Source organism: Stegodyphus dumicola, chromosome 7, assembly GCF_044657685.1.
Source record: "Stegodyphus dumicola isolate Sdum_Otavi_A_Nest chromosome 7, ASM4465768v1".
In the NCBI taxonomy this organism is placed as follows: Eukaryota; Metazoa; Arthropoda; class Arachnida; order Araneae; family Eresidae; genus Stegodyphus; species Stegodyphus dumicola.
In genome coordinates, this window is record NC_140774.1 from 139,394,994 (window position 1) to 139,417,887 (window position 22,894).

Below are 22,894 nucleotides of genomic sequence, written 5' to 3' on the forward strand. Positions count from 1 at the left end.
CTGATAATTATAACTGGACAACTAACTTGGACGACTTGAAGTCTCTTCTAGTCCTTTTCATTAGCATTAGCCCAGGCGGGGAGGCATAAGTCAAAATTGGCCGGATGGCCGAGGGAAAAAGTCTTTTCTTCAGAATAAGAGAAAACTTCTCACTTTTGAGCAAAGAGAAGAGTTGAAAGATAATTCTGTATGCTTTTCCACAAACCTGTGCCATATGATCTTTCCATGTAAAGTTATGGTGGAGTGCGACTCAAAGATATTTTGCCTTGCTAACTCTTGGAACAGGACGGCCGAAGAAGTGTGACATGAGTCTTGATTTACGCTCTTTTCTGATACTTCCTGATGAGTAGAATCTTGGATTTGGTGGGCTATATGCTGGTGATCCAGCGGCTACACCAGTCCTCAATAATTGGAATCTTATCTTGGAGTTTGACCAATGCATGGTCGGGCAACGTGACTTGCAAACAAGAGCCGTGTCATCCGCGTAACTGGCCAGGAGGAAGTTAATATCATCTTGAAAGTTAGGGAAATCTTTCGCGTAAATGATATAACATATCGGACCAATAATACTACCTTGGGAGACACCCGCAAGGATGTTTCTGATGCTCGACGTCGCGCTGCCGTGCTTGATAGAGAAAGTACGATCTTTCAAGAATGAGGTGACAATCACGTTCAGTTCCTGGGGCAGATTGAGCCTTAACAGGTTATCACACTTGGCTACAGTCGCTGCTAGACGGGACTTTTCTGATAAACGAGATTCTGGTAGCACTGATTTAAACGGAAGAATTCCTAGAAAAAAAGCCCCACTTGAAGCGAAGTCGCGCCTAGCTACGGAAACTATGTTGCGGCTACGCGAGATTTTTTTCAAACCTTACTGAAAGTTTTTCAGCTAGACCTCTGTCCCAGGTAGAGACAACCAATCAGATGAAAGTTCTGCTGCTGAAACATCACGTGATACCAATCTGAGTGATAATCGATTAATGTTTGGCGTTCAAGTCTTTGTAGTAAGTGAAAAAGGTAACCTAGCTACGTGGGTTACCTGGAATTGTGCTGGTTCTGAGAATTGTCCCTTTCGACGTCAAGTCCCGTGTAACCGAAACATAATATGATTGAGGTTTTATGAGTTTGTAGATGAGAGCTGGATGCCAGACACGGTCAAAAGCCGATTTATCTCAGCTGGGGCAGTCGGTTTTATATTCGCATGACACTGATCGGATTTTGACCAATGTTAGCAGAAGCTTGGCAATACGAAATAACCCAGTGATCAATGCGATTAGAAGCTTGGCAATACGAAATTCGCCACAATTCGCCATAGATCAGTTTCGAACTCATTGCTGCTATATGTTTCTTTTTCTTACTCGAAACATACTCGGCACTCTGTCAAGTTAGAAGAAAAGTGTAGGAATTAAAAAAAGGAAACACGATTAGCCTTAGGAAAAAAGATAAATCTTTTTCCCTAACGTAATATTTTTACTCGAGTTTTAAGCGTGTTATAAACATCCTTTATTTGCATATGCTATTCATTAACACATTCAATGCCTTACCATGCTCTATTTGTTATTCAAATTTCACATTGATTGGCTGCTGCTTTCGTGGTGCTGCAGCTTTAATGGTCAATAGAATATACCGTGTCTACAGAAGTGTTTACTTGGCCTTTTTTTTCATAACCATTGGTCGCAGACATATACTTCTACTTACAAAAATGCTTTAAATGATACAAGGTTTCATGCGTTTGTATTTTTAAATTAAAAAATATATTTTGCAGGAAATACCAAATCTAATTTTCCCACTTTCATCCGATCTTTGTACTTATAGAAATGAAAATTTTGTACCCGTTTTAAAAAATAAAACACAGAAGTTTGACTTCCGTGCGACGAAAATTAACTGAGATAATTAATTTCAAAATTTGGATATTTGCTTTCATTTTGAATTTGTATTCAGTTGTCGGTTGATAAATAAATTAGAATAATTCGAGGTTGATTCGTCTCCTTAAATGCCATTCAACAATATTCTTTTGAGATTTAGTATGGTCTTTATTTTGATTTTTGTTAGCATTTGACATACCAATAGAATTTTTGCATAAGTAATTTATAAGTTTTCAAAACCTAAAAGTACGTTATCAGTATTCTCATGAAGTAGTATAAATTTAAAATCAATATCTGTTGATCTTATTCATTATTACGGAACAAATATTTTCCATTTTTAAATAATGCAAATAACATTACGAATTGGCTACGTGCCAATACCGAAGCCTCCCAACATTTCCTATAAGATTCTGTGAGTAAGATCTTCGTTTCGGAAAAAAAAAAAATATATTGATCAATAAATATTTATCATAATTTGCATAAAAATGTTTGTCACGTAATCTATAAAAAGTCTTTTTCTAAATGATACTTTATTTTTAATCATATACAAATACAAACATTTGGCTCTTCAATTTATGTACGGCCCCTGAATATGATATTCATAATATCGAATATCTCCGTCAATTTTGGTGATACGAGAGTAAAATTTTTTTTATGTTTCATTTTTATTAAAGCACAAAACTTTTCTAAATATAACTATAGGGATTGGAGAAGCATGTAAATGTAAGAATTCGTAATTTGTACTAAACTGACGCCTTTTAATTAAAAAATGCCAAAAATGAATCTTTGCATCATTTAAAATATTTTTTAAACTTGACGTACACTGCGAGAAAAAAAAAGGGTTCAGTTCTATATCTTTCGTTCTGCTAGGCCAATTGCCGAAATTCTAATTCCGTTTTTCATGTCTCGAAAGCGCGACTTAGGATATATATTAAATTTATATATAGAATCATTCTAACATAGATAATTTGACACAAAATCGGACTTTTATGAAATGGCATGCCAATGTTTTCCCATACTTCGATTCTACGGCTCAAATTATGCCTAAATATTAAATTTTGTAAAATTTGGTGCAAAATTTACGGAGCAATTCAAAAATTTATCTTGGCAAATTTTTTTCAGTCTTCGCCAAGAATAGTTTACTTGGCGAACTTCTTAATTTATGGCAACATATTTTCCTTTTCTTTTTTTCAACTGTAGGTGCAGTGTACATAACTACGACCAACGATTGCGAAAATAACTACTGTGTAAGGACTGGTTGGGACACTGCGTATAATAAATAATATTATGAGTATAAAATCTGTAGAGGATTTGAACGTTGATATTTTATGCTTTGATATTCTATGCTTGAGGATTTCATCCTCAAGCATAGAAAGAGATTTCTTTTACTTTTCAAACTGAACGACGTTCATTCTTGGATTATGCTTTATAACATACATTATCATTGCTCCTAAAATAGCTTTGAAAGAAATGAAAAATTATTTAATTTACATCTAACCAAAAACATAGCCTTAACTTCCTAATTTCATATGAAACCAAGAAAACAGGCATAACAAACTTCAGCAACAGAATTAAAAACCAGTACTAATGTAAAAGAATAATTTCAATAGCAGGATCATAACAATCTGGAAATTGTCTTTTAGAAACAGGTAATAATGCTATATTATCAAATATATCTATTAAGTATTAAAAACTGGCTAAGAAGGGTTGCCAGCATTGTTAAGGAAATGAATACTAAGAAAGAAAACGTTCTAAAACCTCGAAGGAGAAGATACAAGATAATACGAAAGAGAATTAAACTGAAGAAAAAAACAAACAAGAAAATATAAGAAACTATGGAAGAACTACTCGAAATAAGAGCGAAATATAAGGATATTGTCTTTTGTTGCTTCCGATGCTTTTTTTACCCTTTCGAATAAAACAAGTGAACAACGATCTTCCATCAGAGCTTCACCAATGATTCGTAGTTTTCAAAGTTGAGATGAGAAAATCTTGTCAAATACTAAAAATCTGAGATAAAAAAAAAAAAAAAAAAAAAATTATTTTGAAAGAATTCTCTAAGAACTTATTCCATGATATTTGATTTAAAATTCTACTGCTACTTGATGCAATTTTTAGGTGAAGAGATTCGATCATCAAATGAATTTTTTTTCCTATCTGAGGGATCCAGTTCCTTAAACAAATCTGTCAAATTACCATACTTCTTCGAGAATTTTCCTCTCTACGTTTTTAGAACCAAGTTCTGAAAATTAAAAAAATATTCGCCTAATTTTCCTCTATCTCTATTGTGCCTAGTTTTTCCATCTGGGAGCTAGTTTAATCATAAAATATATTCCGTTGATTATTTATAGTTTTATTTAGTGTATTTAATCTTACCTTTTCTATTAGTATTTCATCCATTTTACTTTGCCTTGCATTTATTATTTGAAAAGAATTTTTGTGCAGTTTTTCGTTAAGCAACCGGACATAGCAGGTGTTCTCATACTTAAGAAACTTTCGAAACATTAATTTCACCTTATTTCTGTTCCTTATGTTCCTGCTCATTGTAGTCTTGCCTACTGCTGATGTGTTCGCTCTTTCGAAATCTTGGTCTTTTATTTGTTTCCATCACATTCGTTCCTCTTATGTCCCTCTTAGGTACTGCGGTCAAGGCTCATTCACATGAGGTGCCCCTGGGACTTCAGAAAGTAATATTCATCAGATATTTTAAAGCTATTATTACTATGTATTCTTATTGAAATGTAGGTTTCTTTTAAAGAAATAATATTGTTATAGTTACCAGTATTTTATCAATGACCACTTTTCATTTGCTATGTTCTTACTGTAATCACGTTCTACGGAAATTAAACTATTCACATAATTTTCTCCTTTCAGTTTTCGGACGACAAAATTAATTTATGAAAAGGAGGAAAACATGCCAAAAAATCAGATAACTTGAAAATAAAATAACGCGAGGAAATAGGATAACTTAGAGAAAATAAAATAATTTTTCTTAAACGTAAATAAATTATATCTAAGAAATTAGATATAATTGGGTATATTTCCTTGGACGTAAATAATAATTATGAGAAGCGTAATTTATGCTACCAGTCATTCAGCTTGTTTCCTTCAAAAATAGCATTTATTACAGCCACAAATTCCTGTTGTTTTGTCCAATATAAGTGATTACATTGACTCATAACAGGGATCGCAAGACTTGTAATCATCGATTGTGCCCAAACGCTGTACCTTACAGGGAATCTTAAAGTGAATGTATTTGCGGGATCCAACATAAATGTCTAAAATAAAATAAGAAGTTTCGAGTCTAAAAAAGCACTTATAATTCGTAATTTTCACTATGATCCTGAACCTAATTGCCAACTAGAAGACATTTCGAATCTCTGTGTGACAGAGGATTTTTTTAAAAAAAATTATATACTTTTAAATTAAGTTTATTCGGGAAAAAATATTTTTTAAGGAAATGAGCAATGCAGGCAAAAAATTTGGAAAAAATTTTATGTTTTATTTGTTTTCTTTTAATATACTGCATTTTTCTACAAATTTCAGAGAAAATTTTCTATAAAGTTTGGGCATCGAACACTCAAATTTTCTCCTTACCGATTGGGTGGTAAATTAACTTACACATATCTTAGCATTATTTTCTGAAAATAATATTAATAAGATAACCAATACAGTATTTTCTCACTTATTTTTCAACTTTTTTTTAACTAATATTATCGTATGATAATAGAACGGGGAAAAATGTGCTAATAATTTAACTTCCGAAAGACGCAGTTACAATAAGAATATAACAAATGAAAAGTAGTCATGAATAAATTACAGGTAACTATCATAATAATACTTATTTAAAAAAATACATTCCAGTAGGAAATACTGTATTGTCCAAAATCCAATACAGTACTTTCTCACTTATTTTTCCTCTTTTTTTTTTTTTTTTTTTTTTATTAACTAATACTATTATCGTATGATAACCGAAAGGGGAAAACTGTGCTTATAATTTAACTTCCGAAAGACGCGGTTACAGTAAGAATATAACAAATAAAAAGTAGTTTTGAATAAATTACAGGTAACTATTATAATAATACTTCTTTAAAAAAACTGCATTCCAGTAGGCATATATAGTAATAACAACACTACGGTATAAGTTATCTTCATTTCTACTTGTACGTTGATTCTGGCTCGTTCTTACTGTTGTCTCTGCTAATGCTTAGACCTCAAATCTTTCATAAATAATTAGAGAAGGTGAATGCACATTTGACTGAGCGGAATTGTAGGCTATATGTGAACTCGTGTTTGCTTCGCTTTATTGGATCTGTTCTTGTAGCCTGGCATAAAGTTTAACAGTTTAAAGGGAAATTTTCGACATGACCTTCGAGGTAATTTGCGACGGTTTGTCTTCGTTAGTAAAACAAAAACAGTCACTTCGTGGACGAATCCATTTTAAAGTTTAGGGGAGCTCGTTCTCTGAAAGGGAAAATTACTCGAATATTTCAAAATTTGGAGAATCTGGCGCTGAAAAGCTAGGGGGGGGGGAACACGATAAGAAGGTATCTTAAGCAACCATTCTAACCAGATCTAAAATCTCTTGAAGCACCTACGAGACGCACTTATTTTAATATTTTACTTTATTTTATTTATTTATTTTGTTGTTTTGTTAAAAGGAATAGTTTGCTTTGAACATTGTGTGAGCATAACTAAAGCTCATTTGTAAAATAACAAATGCTTTCGAAATCATTTTCGAAACACTGCCGTAGAAAAAAACTGTGACGCTGTTGGCAAAAAGTTTTCTTTTAACCCTTAAAATAAACAACTGCTACAATTCTATTCTGAGAATAGGACGTGAAATACTGTTTTGAATGAAATGTAGTCTTAAATTACAAACATTCCAAAGCGATGTTAAATACAGTTGGAGGAAAGAAATACAATCCATTTCATGAAGGTGAATATTATGATCCCATTTACTGTAGTTGAATTTGTGTTAATACTTCGTTTCATAAATGTAAGTGAGATTTTTTCCTTTTTATTCTTCTCGATAAATCTAATTTCGGAAAGAATTAATCTGAAATTATGCTACTTCGAATGGAGATATTTGCCTGAGGATAAAACAGAGCAATGGAATTGTTTTCTTCGCTTTCAAAAGAATATTTGATATTCTTCAAACTATCTTTCTATATAATTTAATAATATGCCAGGGGTGGCCAAGCTCCTTTATAGTCCGAGCCATTTTTCAAAATTTGAAATTTTTTGCGAGCCGCAAGTAAATACGTATTTAAAAGGTATGCAAAAAAGGTATTAAAAATCTTTTTCACAGAAATTATATTTATTGAAAACATATAAATAAAAGTACAAAATATATGTATTGAATTTAAGTACTAAAAATTAAACACATTTATTTTACTCCTCTTGCTAATTCTTTAAAATTTGGTGAATAATTGGTGACAGCACTTCTCAGTAATTCTTTGAGATGCTGGGTAGTTAATACTGATCGGTACTTGGATTTCACGAATTTTAAGGTGAAATAAAATGATTCACATAAGTACGTTGTTCTGAATATTGAAATAATTCGACAAGCAGCCTTTTTTTAATTCAGAATACTTCGATTATGGCACAAATTTCCAAAATTTAAATCGGCGTCGACTTACATTTTAATTGTAGAGCTTGATCTTCTTGCATCTCTGTTAATTCTAATTCTCCAGATGCTTTTTGATTCATAATTATATTGGAAATGGAAAACTCACCTTGAATTATGTTACTTTCAAATGGATTCCGAAAAAAAAAATCAAGAGACGATTTAAAATATTTCAAGTCTTGAAATTAATTTTGGTATTCCGTCAATATTCCTTCTAGCTTTTTTATATACTCGTTGAGTTTTTCTTGGTTAATATTGGAAGAATTTTTTTTTTTAATTCGAAGAAAATGACAAAATATTTTATTTTTAAAGTCCTTTTGAAAAAGTTTTAATTTAGTTTGAAAACTAAATATACACTGTGAGAGGTCAGATATTATTTTATCTTTACCCTGCAATTGTAAATTCAGTGTTTGCAAATGTTTTATGATAATCAGTCAAAAACACTAAGTCTCGTAACCACTCGTCATCGTCTAATTCCGAATAGGTTATTTTCTTTTCTTTTAGAAATACAGTTATCGGATCAAACAAATTTACAAATCGATTTAATACGTTGTAGCTAGATAACCATCTAGCAATGGAAAAGAAATTATTTGGAAGAAGTTCGTCTTTTAACTATTCAAGGAAATTTTTAACTGTCGATGATTTTTTGCATTTGTGCGAATGTAGTTTATCATGTGTTAACACTGTTTTCATAACATCAGCGTAATTTAAATATTTTGTAACGAGATGTTCTCGGTGAATTATGTAATGAATCGGTATGAATTGAGAATTTGAGAATCATCTCTAAAAAGCCCAATAAGACCAATTTTTTACCCAGCATTGCCGGATCTCCATCAGTTGCAATGCCTACAAGTTTATTAACAGGCACATCAAAAGTTTTCATTATGGAATCGAATGCATTTCTAATATCGACACCGCGGGTTGACTCTTGAAATCTAAATCTAATTATTCTTCTTTAACATCGAAGTAAGGTGAAACAAAACGTATGAAAATTGCCAATTGCGGAAGATATGTGATATCTGTCGATTCGTCAAGGGCTAAGCTGAATGCAATACAGTTCTTCAAATCATTTTAAAAATTATATTCAAGAAATGTATTAATTGCACTATTAGGCGTTCGGTTTTGTGGCTCGAGATGGGAATTTGCGAAACAGCTTTGTGCAGTGGTGCATTATTTGAATCTAAAACTTTAAATAAATCTTCCAGGCTTTTTTTTTTTTTTAAATAAACTCTCCTCCATACGGACGTTTTGCACGAGCAATATTCCAGGCAATAACAAAACTAGCTTTAGCCACATTATTAGCTTGATTGCTAAAGGTCGTCAAACTTGACTGTTGTGTATTTAAATTTGATTTTAAACAAACAAGTTTATCTGATCTTAATTTGGAATTTGGTGGATACTGATTAGAAAACCGAGGATGGTTGGTTTCATAATGTTGACGCAAATTGCTGCTTTATAATTTTTAACCGTAGAATTACCAATAACACATGATGCTTTTACTTTATTGTCAATAAAAAAGAAATTATACTCCCACTCAGTATTAAAACTTCTATTTTCTTGCTCATATTTTTTTTTATTTTCGTTCTCTGACGTCATATTTTTAAAAGACCTGGAAATAATAAAGAAATTTAGAAAATACATGTTTTGCGTTATTGAAAGAATAACGACACGTGTTACATACTACGAAACAAATTATAGTTAACTTACCAAAAATTCCAGATTACAAATTAAATTAATAGCAAGAGTGATACAAATTGTTTCCTCCAGAGCACAATGTCAACTGTCCGCTGCAATGAAAGTTTACAAATTTAAAATCGGTCTGGAGTCGGTTGATTACGTAGATCCTAGATCGTCATTCGTCGAGAAGCAATCGAGACAACGTCTTGTCTCTCATATGTTTCTTATAATTCATGAAGCAGTCGAAGGGTAAGAAAATCCGACGAACGGAACTGTTACGCCACTGTTTATTGTTCGCGCAGTTTTCGATGAGTCATATTCTTAACTTGGACGGAAAGGATATTTGTTACAACGTTACACTTAGTTTTTCATATTTGTTGTCAGTAATTTGAAAGACATTTTGAAACACATACTAAACGATAATATTTTTAAAAAATATATTGACCCAAAAATGAAAAGGGAACTCGAGTTCATTTATCGAGAGCCACAAATAATCCTTCAGAGAGCCACATGTGGCTCGCGAGCCGCAGGTTGGCCACCCCTGTAATATGCATTTGTAAAGAAATGTCGAAAATTTCAGGTATTTTTAATTGCCTTCATTTGGTTTTGCACTGGCTGAGTCGACCTTGAAGGACGAAACGTTTATTCAGTACTTCTTAATTGTTTAGTTTTAATGTTTTAAATAATTACCCCTGATGAGTCTGTTTGAAGCATTAAAATATGAATAATTAATATGCATATTTCAGTTACAAATTTTCAGAATTTATTAAAAAATTTAAAACGTTTAAGAAAATTTTCAAAGTAAACTTTTACTTATAAAGTGCTCAATAAACAGTTCATAGCCCTTACTACTTACACAATTAGTTTTTAGTTTAAATTTATTCCTAAATTATAATCTTGAATATCCATGATAGTATAATCTTTATTTAAAAATTAATTTGGTAAATATTAAAACATTGGTTAATGCTGTTTGGTTGATTAATGCAATTTGGTAAACGTTATTTATAAACGGAAAAAAGAAAAATTCTTTCTGTAGAAGAAATTTTAATGTAGCATCTCAACTATAACATATATAGAAGTATTTTTTTCTCAAAATGGGTATATAATATAAGAGTCTTTTTAAGATAATATTTTTGGATTACGCTTGCCATAATCATTTAAAAATTTAATGCATATAATATTAATGAACAGACGTTAAATCACAAACTCGTCAAAATGGCTGAGAATTAAGATCAGCAGCATATCCTTAGAATGTCCCGGGATTGGGATTTAAAGAGGACTTCTTTAGGGTATTATGTTTTATGGAATTTCCCTATTTATGTAAATAAACTTTTATTCCATGGCTGAGGTACATAATGTATGACATCAGAAAAGCCTTTTCTTTCGAAAATGATCATGAGATTTATCATGTTGTAGGGTTATTACTATTATTTTCCACTAACCATCTGTTTTATGTTTTGGATCTTATTGCCGATATTTGACTATGTATTCCAGTTAGGCTTCTGAGCCAACTTTAAAATTCAAATCAATTGTGTAGTCTATGACTACTTATTTTAAATATGAACTCACTGTTACTTTAAATTCTATCGCCACAAGTGGTTGGTTGAGTTGCAAACACGTGTCGTGCATTTATGTTCTATTTCTGATTTAATATAAAGGCTTCTTTAATCCTTTTCAAGACTCTGTCGTTAACTTTTAGACTTAGCAATTCGCTGTAAATTTATCTAAGGTTTGGGTGCAATTTATGATAGCTAAGAAAACCAAATTTTATAACGTAATACTGCAGAAAATATTTATGAATAATTTATTACTGGTAGTTATGTAAAACATAAAGAAAAAATCTGATGTGGAAACTACATGACTTCCTTGTACGGCCTGTGTAATTATACGAATATTTTGCTATATTTCATTAACACTTATTTCCTCAAATTTCATTTGAGATATGCTTGTATATCTGATTCAATCAATTCAGTTCTCACTTCGCGGCAAAGCAAAAATACGTAAAAACTCAAAATAACTTTATTAAAACTTGTGAAATAAAGAAAAACATAAAAGAATAAATACAGTAAAAACAGTTTAAAGAAACATGTACAATTAAAATTAGACTTTCTACGCAAAACAATCAATTCGGCTAGTGGGCAAGAAGACAGATTTTTGTGAACAAAAGTAAAAATTTACTTTTGATTCCACTCGGCCAAAAAACACTCAAGTTACAAAAACTGACTTAATTCACTATTCTATTAAAGAGTTTCAGATGTAAATAAGTGGCAGATGTAACAGAACTATTTAAGTGTAATTAAACTATTTTATTCAACGCCATGAACTCATGAACTGTAACCGAACTATTTTATTTAAACGTCATCTCGTGGCGATATGAAAAAACGTCAGTCGACCTCCAGCCGCCATGATGATAGTTTACTATATCTCTGTTATTCTAATGTTTGATGCTCCATTTGGTATACGTTTCATTTTTATGTATATTTCTTTTGTTTGTAACCGTTCCTGTGTGCTCTGTTAATAAATCCTTTTAAAGCTAGCCGGCATTAGTGTCTGTTGAGGAACGGCTACATCACACAGCTAAATTAAGCCTTAAAGCTCTTAAACAACTTTTAAATAGCACTTAAAGAACTTTAATTTTATTGTTGATAATTCTAAAGTTATTTCATGAAGAATAACTAAAGGCATAAAAATCTTAACCGGAACATAAGAACAACTTAATTGAATAATTTTTAAAGCAAAAAAATGCACAATTTACCAACATATAAGAATAAAAAAACTGAGCCCACCGCTCCGGGTAAGTGAGTACCTTTGGTACTAGTGATTGGAACAAAAAAGGGAGCCGCGCAACTATATGTTATAGCAGTCCCACGTGCAAAATTTCAACGTTGTGAGGCTACTCATTTTTGAGTTAATGCAAGATGCATGCACACAGACATAAAAAAAAAAAAAAAAAAAAAAAAAAAAAAAAAAAAAATCTATTCTGAATTTATTTTAAATCTATTTTACAATTCGTGAGTCGGTTATTATGTCCGTACGTAGAGATGCCACACAAAAATTATGTTCAAATGGATTAAAAATCTGCCAAAATGGATGTTTTCGTTGAAATATGGTACCCGAAATTTTTTGCAATTACAATACTTCCTTTATTTCCTAGAACGAAGTAAAAATATTGTATTTAGATAGTTTTTTCCCCCTTCCTCTGGTACAATTTTGAAAGATTTAAAAAAAATTAAAAATAGAAGTAAATTACAAACCGAAAACTGATTACAGATTAATATCTCAAAGAATTTTACTAAAATTTTAAAAAAAGTAAAAACGATTTCAAAAATTCAGAAAAAGGTGAAATAGTATAAAAAGCACATATGCGTCAGTACTTTTAGGTACTGCATAATGATAGAAACATCATTTACTAATTACAACAAAGCTTCAGATGTTCATTAAAATGATCGTATCATAAATTAAATGTATTTTAATTTATATGAATAATATACATTCCTGAGAGAAAAAAATAAACCAAACATGTAAATTATTAAAAAAGTAATTTGCTGCTTTTAAATCTTTCTTTATTTTAATTAGTAATAAATTGAGTAAATCTGAAGGTTAAATTAGAGATATTTTGCCTTGAAAAATGGCAGCACTCTGATAACTGGTTATGCACGTGAATGCGTGAATATAAACTGATGGTTCTAAGTTCTGAGCCATGGCAACAATTGCTAAAGTGCATGGATGATAAGCATTGCTACTTATGGACTTTACCCATTCTTCGTGATCGTTCCGAAACAGTTGAGCAAATAGCACTGAATCTGTCATTCCCTAAAATCAACCGTTATATCCAATTTTTTATAATATCAGTTTTTTCATTATTTAATTAGTTGAAGCGAAATTCATATTTTATAATATAAAAGAGTATATCGATATATTCTATGTAATATAATGGACCGTGTAATCTCTCTCTCTTTTATATATTTTCTAGACTGTTTTATGTATTTTCGTTCACTAATGAATTACATAAATTAAATTTATGTAATTCATTAGTGAACGAAATTATTGAAAGATTTTATTAGATTTCATTAGAAATGAATAAACTGTTACAAGTTGAAGCATTAATAATTTCAATAACACAATAAAAAATTATTTGTAGTTCATCTAAGTAAATTTACCCAAATTCAAAACATTAGATTAGCAATGATATAAACAGCCCCCTCACAGAAAAACTGAAATTATTTTAGGAATAAATTTGTGGTTGCTTCTTTGCTTCATTTTTTATTTTATAAATAATTTTATTGTTAAATTCCGTTACTATTAATTTTTATAAGTCATTTTTCTAGCATAATATTTCACGATATTTTTAATTTTTCACAGAAAAAGAGATTATTTTATATTTGTATTCAATAATCATATTTTACTGTTATATAACTTATTTAAAAGGGTAGATAATAAATGCCCAAAAAGGAAATTTCGCTTTGTGATTATTTTAACATTATACATATTTCAAAAAAAGAAAAACTAAAGGGTTCTGAAATTTATATATATTCCCTTAACATGAAATTTACATTATAAATAAAAAAATAGGTATTTGCGAATCTTAAATTAGAGTATACAAGAGATTTGTTTGAATGTAACATAAAAAAGTCGAAATAAAACACATATAGATTGAGCTGAACATCTAAATATAGTATAAAAAGTTTATTTTAAAAAAGTAGCAACGAATGTTGTTAGAATATCTTTTAAAAATAAAGTCATTAGAAATGCAAAAATCGCATTCATTTTGGAAAAAAAAAATAAATAAAAAATTAAAAATAAAAAAAAAATGTTAAAGATTTCAGATTTTAAATTACGTCCAAAGGGCCATTTTTTTTTAACATTTTGTGTATTGCCTTTATTTATTAAATAACATGTTTTTTCATTAAAGCCATAAAATTCAGTTCAAAAGAAATATCGCAAAATAATTTTAAAATGAGCCTATCTTTAGAATTTCCGATGCACAGTTCCGTGTGCTGGTGATAAAACGTCCCCCCCCCCCCATAGAGTGTTGCCATTGCTAGCTTTAAATCGCTGAGTTTGCTAATAAAAATTTCGTTAAAGTTTTACAAAATATGAAATCGATAATAAAACAAATTCCAAATTTCAAATTTGGGCTTCCAGATGCCCATATTTGCAGTAGGATTATGTCATTGAAAATTGGATGGCTCTAGGTACACTGCTCAAAAAAGTTTATATCTCTTGTACTACTGGGCCGATTGACAAAATTCAAATTGCGTTCTTCATGTCTCCAAAGCGCGACTTAGGATATATATTAGATTTATATATAGCACTATTCTAACACAGAACTTTTGACACAAAAATCGGACTTTTTCTGAAATAACATATAATTTTTTTTACATATTTCGATTCTACGACTCAAGTTACGCCAGAATACCAAGTTTTGTAAAAATCCTACGAGTAGTTTTTAAAATATTAGCTCTCAAAATTTTAGTTCCTCAATATTAATTGAATTTGGTAAATATTTATTAATATCTCTTTTTTTTTATTAAACTTTGAATATTTTTCCTTTCACATTTCGAAATTTATTTTCATTCCAAATAAAATTTACCCTTTTTTGTGTTTTATTTTTTTAATTTCTATTTTTAAATAAATTTTATAAATTTTTTGAAAAAAATTTTGAATTATAACCTATAAAATTTTACCATCATCTTAAAGTAGGTGTATTTTTAAGCATATCTGCAAAAAATTAGACGTTTTTGTTCAAAATTTTCTAAGATATACACGAATTTACATATTTTCGCGTTTTGAAATTTGGCATCTTTTTTTTGGGCCAAATGTGCCTAACGCCAAATGTGGTTTATGGATTTTTGTGACAGTGAATTGCCACAGTTATTTTTAAGCTTAAATTTCAAGTAAAATTTTACGGAGAATTAATTACGTATATGAAATTTTTTCCCTCAATGATTCGTAATAAATATTTATTAATACTATATGAAAAGCTATTTTTTTAAATTATAGATGATATTATTCAAATTTTTAACTACTTTTTTTTTAAATTTCTCTCTTTCTTCCTTTTTTAAAAAAAATAAGAGTAAATTTTTAAAAAAAATAAGAGTAAATCCTTTGGCGTTTTACCGTCTGCTACCTTACTTCGTTTAAATCGAATTGTCTAAAACAGAGAATTTTTGTTTGATGTTTATTTGAATTTTATGAAAATATTTTATGACATTAACTGCATAATTTATTTCTAAACAAACTGTTGCTTATGAAGTGGCTGAAAGAGCGGCTGATACTATCATCCATATTTTTAAAGCACAGTATATTTTTATAGAAACATAAGATTTAGAATAATTATTTTTATAAAAGTCAAATTATGATATAAACATACAGCCCTCTAGAGACTGAATTAATGGAAGTTCAATGGTTATGTAGAAATGATCTGCAGCTACTTAATGGCTGGATAAATCAGCAGGTTCTGTGGACAACTAAGAATAATTATATAAACGACACCCAATATTCTGGATTCAATTAACAACGAGGATAATACGATGTTTATTAAATTAATTTAAAAAGTTTTAAATTAAAATTCTAATTTAGAATGTAATTTTCAAGAACTGAATCATAATCATCAGTAATATAATAAGTAATTATTACGGTTATTAATAAATCTTTCTTATAAAGTAATTGCAAATATTTCAAAAAACTTTCTGTCTGAATGCAAATGTTTTTAATTTTATATTAATCAAGATTGCACACGATATTATTTATTTACACTTCAATTCTTACCGTCGGCTCTAGTAGAAGTTACAAATCAATTATATTTAATTAAGAAATGCCCATCTAACTTTAGAAACAGCATACCGTAACAGCATACCGTAACAGCAATTCAATTATTGGCGCCGTATCTTTCATGTTACTCCCGATCGGCAAGCTACATGATTTTTAATGAGTATTCGGGTTTTGCTAGTAACTTCACTTGGAAATAGCGCTTAAACTAGGTTAGTTGGTTAATTGAACATAGAAAGAACATGGGAGCTATTTGATTAAGATGCTTTCATAGAAAACCTTTGTAAAGAGAACCTAGAAAACTACGAAATCCAACCATGCAGGCCTGGGTTAGGTTTCGCAAAAAACAATTAGTATTTAACAATCTTCAAATGCTAGGCAACTGGTGAGGCTCCAATTTATTATTTTATTTATAAATATTTTAAATATTGTTGTATTTTTAGACACAAAAATCAGAATTAAGTTTTGTTAACTCGTTAGTAAACTACCAAGCCATAGTGCAAATGAATATTCAATTTGTTTTGAAATAATTGTATTCACTTAATATTTTTGGAATATGAGCTAAAGAAGGAATGTTCTCGGAAGATTAAAGAAGTGTTTAAATCCAGTGATATTAGGTTTGACTTACAAGCTCAGAATCAAAACGATTCTTCAATTGCCCGAGTAGTTTACTTGTAAATGGCTGTGAATTAAGCAGATGACTTTTATACGTTTTCAGTCAGAAAACGTATTCCAAATGTTTTGTATTGCATGACAATGCATCTTTTCCACAATACTCAATCGTCCTGCATGTTCTTCAAATTTGTCTTCTTGTGATTTTTTTTCCTTTCCCAAAAACTAAAGTTGCCTCTCAAAGGAAAGTTTTTTAACATTGAAGAGAAAAAAGGAGTATGACATCTACTTTTAGAGCCATGTCAAAAACAGATCTCTACAAGCCTTCTCTTCTATTATCTTCTTGTTATCGGAACTAAGAAGATAAGTCAAATTGAATATTTCAATAATCCAATAAATTCAAGGTCGAATTTTCAATATTTTATTTTCGGAGGGAGGGTAAATGTTTTTCAGTTTTGGTCCATTTCCCTAAGTGTATTTGCTTCGATTCTTTATTTTTTCCATAAAAGCGAAAATCTTACGCATGGTATACGCATAGCTTCAAATTAAAATTTAATAATATACAGGGTGGTTATAATTAAAGTTCCACTTTGAAATGGTCATAAAAGGAAAACTACTGGATCAAATGTTATCAAACTTGGTAACCGTGTAAAGGAGGTCATGGGAATTTATTTTCCGCGAAAAAAAGGAAGTTCAAAACCTCACCACAAGGGGGGAAATGGCGCTGTATGCAATATCGTTAAACGAAATATGGGTCGGAATCTAACTTAACCTTTTGTTACACGGATTTAATATGTTGTATACCATTAAGAAACTTTGAAGTAAGCAAATTACCATTTAAAAGCGTTAAATTCGATAAAAGTTGAGTGCGCTATCCGTGTAAGTGAGAAATTCGTCCGTGAAAACCACGAATTAGCGATTAGAAAATGTGAGATCGCAAATCACTCGCACAAGTGCGTACAATCTGGAAATCGTTTTCTTACAGATCGCTAATTTGTAATTTTTGAAGCCTGAATTCGGCCCTAAAACATGAAGATACTGATTCAAAACGCTTTAATCGATTTGGGACAAAGAAATCCCTCATGTTATCTATATAGTTCCATTGCATTTTCCTACTACATTCGATTGCATAGCAGTCATTCCACACCGTTTGGAGTTGAATGACAGCTAGTTTTATAACTGATCCATTTTTCTATGAAGAGCAGTCGACAGCTGGACCACTGTGATTGCAGCTCACTTAAAGTCAATGTTAAAATGTTTCTTGATACATGAACTGCAGTAACGTGGCATTTTAGATACTACGTTTTTTATGCAGGGCTGCGTCCCACCTCACGTGTGTCGCACAGTTACTTAGGCAACATTTCACAATGAACGTCTTATAAGGCCGACACTTCCCCTCTTCCCACCAGACCTCATCAACCTCTGTGACTTTTGGCTATTGGGTTATCTCAAAAGCACTGCTTATGGTGATAATCTAAACAATTTGGCAGAAATGAAAAATGTGATACACTGACATGTCCGTAACATTCCTCCTGATATGCTAAGAGCTGCTGTTGAGAATTTCAGTAACAGGATTTAACTTGCTTTCGGAAAATGCTGGACGCTGCATTGAACATGCTTTGTAACATGTTTCGGAAACTATTAAACACATTTTAAACAGACGTTTTCATGGCTTATTTCATTTAACAATATTGCATACAGCACCATTTTCCCCCTGGTGGTGAGTTTTTGAACTCTTTTTTTTTTCCCCTTGGAAAATAAATTCCCATAACCTCATTTACACGATTCCCAAGTTTGATAGCATTTGGTCCGGTAGTTTTCCTTTTATGGCCATTTCAAAGTGGAACTTTAATTATAACCACCATGTAAATTAAACTTTAAAAGTTTGACAGTTTGGTTCAAGTCCCAGCTTTAAAAAAATATATATAAATATAATTTTTTATATTAATCCTCTTAGAAAGCATGTTTTAAGAAGCTAATTTTTCTCTCGCGTTATAGATTGTATAAAAAAATATGATCTTTATTATGATTTAGATTGTTTCAGCCGATATAAGAATCGGGTCAATCGGTGGTACAGAATAAACCCTGCTGGACTGTTTTATTTCTTTGTCATTCAGCAAAAATCTTTTAATTAAAATATTTATCCTTTGGACTTCGTTTTAAGCTTTATTTATATTTAAAATGACTAGAAAATGAAAAGCTGTCTTCAGCTGAAACGCAATTCATGTAATTAATATTTAAAAAAATTGACAAGAATGCAAAATTTATGGAAGTCTAGCAGTCGAAAAATCTTAATTTCCTTGTGTGAGCACTGAAAATAACTGTAGAAAAGAAGAAAATTAGGGAGAAAAGTAAGCAAAAATTTGCACAGAAATTTGGCTGTCAGACATACCAAGATGTTTGAAAAAGTTGGACGCATTTGAATATACTTTCAGGATACTTCAACGAATTTAGGTGTTCAAAGAGAAAACACATGGACGTGAACACCAGCAAATGCCATCAATAGAGCTTGTGTTAACAGAAAAGACAAAAACGATATCATTGCAGGTTAAAGTGAAGAGCGACTGGTTTTAGACTATATGATTGTTTAAACTTAAATTACGTTATAGAACATCATATCGTATCATAAAAGGAGAATCCCATAATTTTTCTCAGTCGAATTATTTGAAGATTCAGGAGTTTATCCAGTGATGTATGTGATGTCACCTAAAGATGTTTTTTCTCCTCCTGATGAAACAGCGGCCGAGCGGTAAAGTCGCTGAACACTGGTAGTTCGGTCCGAGTTTCGAATCCCGCGAACGGCTGGCTGCATGGGCGTTTCTGTGGTTCTCCTCATGTGTAAAGTGTATTCGAGCCAGTTTTCCTTAGAAAGTCCTCCACGAAGGCATCCCTCTTCTTACGCAGATAGCTGTAGTGTGCTTTGTCATAATTAAATAAACCAAAACCTCTTGATGAAGCCAGTCTTTCCTTTCATCTCATACTTTCAAAATGTTTAGCCTCTAAAGACTGATAAAGGCTCTGACCAAATACTGATGTAATGGATTGAATTGGATTATTAAGTTACTGCAAAGCAGGGCTATCTTCCTAAAAGAAAGGATGCCTTCGTGAAGAGCTTTCTAAGGGAAACCAGCTGGCATACACGGTACACATGAGAAAATCCACGAAAACGCCCATGCAACTAGCCCGTTTATCGGGATTCGAACCCCGGAGTGAACTACCGGTGTTCAGCGACTTTACCGCTCGGCCGTTTGTGGGCCTTTATGAAATGGAAGGCGATAACTTTATTTAAAATGATTGTCAGAAATACCAAGATATTTCGAAAAGTTGGATGCTTTTTAATATACTTGCAGAATACCTAAAGAAAAAGAGCAAGAATAAAGTAGAATGCTTGAAGAAAAAGAAAAGAAAAATGCATTTTTGTTTAAATTTAGTATTTGTATTTTTTTTTAAATTTAAAACCTTTTAATCTTATGATATTTGATTCTTACGATTTTAAAAATAAAATATTTGAATAAAATATGAATAACATTTTAAGAAACCAAATGTAGGATAAAATTGTGTAAAGCAATGGGCGCAATGATAAAACTGTTTAAAGCATTGTATGCAAGTCATCCTGAGTTAAAATGTCGGTTATACATCTCTCTTATTTATATATGTCTTTTCTGAACGGAACATTGAAAGGCGTGTTAACTGTGCTTTACTGTATTTTCTCTTTTAATATATGCAGTTTTCAAACGCATCGTAGTCTGGGTTAAAAAGTATTTTTCCGAAAGAAACGCAATTCAAATAAATAAAACCAAATTCTGGAAAATTTATATTAATAAATAAATTTAAAATGCTCACTTCGAATGAATAAATATAAAATTTTAAAACAATTATCTAAAGAGACAATGCAACACAAACAATTAAATCGAAATTTTTAAAACAGTTATTCGAAAAAAAAAAACCATGCAACTTAAACAATTAAAATGAAATTCGAAAAAGAAAAAATTACTTAAAATAATAACAGTTATAATTAAAAATATAGCATAAAGAGTATTATTTGGAAAAAAGGAACGATTGTGACTTTTTTTCCTCTCATGGGGAAAGGAAACTAGGTTGCCATATATTAAGAAGTTCGCCAAGTGAATTATTCTTGGCGGAAACTGTAAAAAAAAAAAGTGCCAACCTAAATTTGTGAATTTCTCCGTAAATTTCGCTCCAAATTTTACAAAATTTCATATTTAGTCATATTTAGGCGTAATTTGAGTTGTAGAATCGAAATATGTAAAAAAAATTGGTATGTTATTTCAGAAAAGTTCGATTTTGTGTCAAAATACCTATGTTACAATAGTGCTATATATAAATCTAATATATATCCTAAGAGGCGCTTTGGAGACATGAAGAACGCAATGTGAATTTTGTCAATCGGCCCAGTAGAACGAGAAATATAGAACTGTCCCATTTTTTTTAGCAGTGTACCATTGTTTTATCACAATGCGAGGAACATACATGCATTTATGCAGATTCTTCATTATTTAATTTCTTCAAATATAGTATAGACCTTTAATACTTAATGGCAACAACTTGAAAAGTGAAGCAACGCTTGTAGTGAATCGACGTTAAATGCCAAAGCAAAATTAATAGTCCTTCTGGGAAAATTGCCTCTTTGGACTAAAAATAGATTTAATTATACATAATGCCTCTGACAATTCTTCAGAGTGTCTGATATTTGAACTAAAGTTGCTTATTCCCTGGAGCTCTAACTAATATTTAGCACACATAATAGCGGCTGAAGGTAGACGAGGTAAAGATAAACTAAGCTGTCGAAACAGAGGGAGCTGTCATTGGGAAATAATAATAAAAACTGGCTTCATAATGGATAATAAATAAACTGGCTTCATAATTAAAATAAATAAACTGGCTTCATAATGGAGAATTATGAAGCCAGTTTATTTTATTTAATGATTCGCTGATTATTTTTCAGTTTCGTGTATAGCAAATTAGCAAATTAATACCATGTAAAAAATTATATTTATGACGTAAAAATACGACTAGCCACTTTAAATTAAATAATAATAAATTTAAGATTTTTTTTTGATCCACTCAAAGCTGTTAGGGCTACGTTGCTATCAATAAAACTCTATATTTTCTAACGGAGTGGGAAAAATCAAACCTTAATTACGTTTAAGAAAGAAAAGTAAAAATGTCCCATTTTTTTTTGTTCAAGTTAAAAAGAAGATTTCACTAATATTTATGAAAAAAAAAGAAAAAAAGAAAGAGAAGGTATTAGTTACCTGTTTCACTTTTTTTAAGGGTAATTAATTCCTAAATAATAAAAACTTCATATATATTCATACTCAAAATGAAATGTTTGCTTATTAGCCTGAAATTAGATTATTAAAAATTAGACTGAAATTAGACTATCATTAATGAAATTATACATTAATCTAAAATGTATAGTTTCTAGTGAAATCAAGGGAAGATAAGAGAAAGCGAATTAACCTTTTCCTTTCTTTCATCATTAAATTGTTTTGAGAACTGCCTTCTGTTAACAACACAAAAAGCATTGACATGATTAAATTTCATTCATGAATTTCAAGGCTGAGAATTAATTTTGAATCATGAAATTTACAGTGCAACAACCCATGTCAAACTACCACAAATTTAGATTAGGCAAATTTAAGCCAGATTTTGTTTTTTTGTGTGGTTGAGTTACAAGAGAAAACTCGATAATGAGAATTCTTGGTAGCATAATAAATAATTTAAAACTATGTAAATAATTGCAAGCATTATGATTTATAAATGGTATAATTTCATCTACATTAATACTGATATATTTTCTTTTCAGGCTGGCGTTATACGAAATAGAGAATTTACAGGTGCGTGTTTGAAATATATGTCTGATATGTACTTATATTTTTAGGCAATTAACAATTAGTAGATATATGAAATTTTTGTATATTATAAATAATATTTAAATCCCATCAATCTAGCTTGTTGATTTTTAATTTACTCAATAATAATGTGATGTCTGAAATTCATAAGAGAGCTTTCTTTTATATCCAAATTCATGGATCGCGAGAGAAAATAAATCAAAAATAATTTATAAATGTGGCAGGTTATTCATCATTTCATTTTCATTTTCAGAAATGTGCCTTTCCTATTCATCATTAACTTTTCTTTTAAATGTTCTCGAAGTTCTGATACCATTAGTTGTACTTAAGTTGGCTTATGACTTCAGAATCTCAAGAAAGTCGGTATAAGCACATAACTGTTTTACAGCTCAAACCGCACCAGCATTAAACATGGATATAGTTGGACGCATTGTTACCTCATTCTATGATGATTACCGCACTTT

General features: G+C 30.6%; 1 protein-coding gene across 2 annotated transcripts in view; it reads left to right on the forward strand.

Annotated features, from left to right (window-relative positions):
* The first annotated feature begins 6,723 nt into the window (after positions 1-6,723).
* The window catches only part of LOC118187039 (zinc metalloproteinase nas-4-like), a 68,758-nt gene continuing 52,587 nt past the window's right edge, over positions 6,724-22,894 (forward strand). The window contains exons 1-2 of one of the 2 annotated variants that reach the window (XM_085820864.1): positions 6,724-6,804; positions 22,385-22,415. In XM_085820864.1, the coding sequence (XP_085676990.1) occupies positions 6,799-6,804; positions 22,385-22,415 (37 nt within the window). In that variant the 5' untranslated portion in view covers positions 6,724-6,798. Of the gene's footprint in view, positions 6,865-22,384; positions 22,416-22,894 lie in introns of both variants that reach the window. The other variant, XM_035357223.2, reaches the window with a different exon arrangement.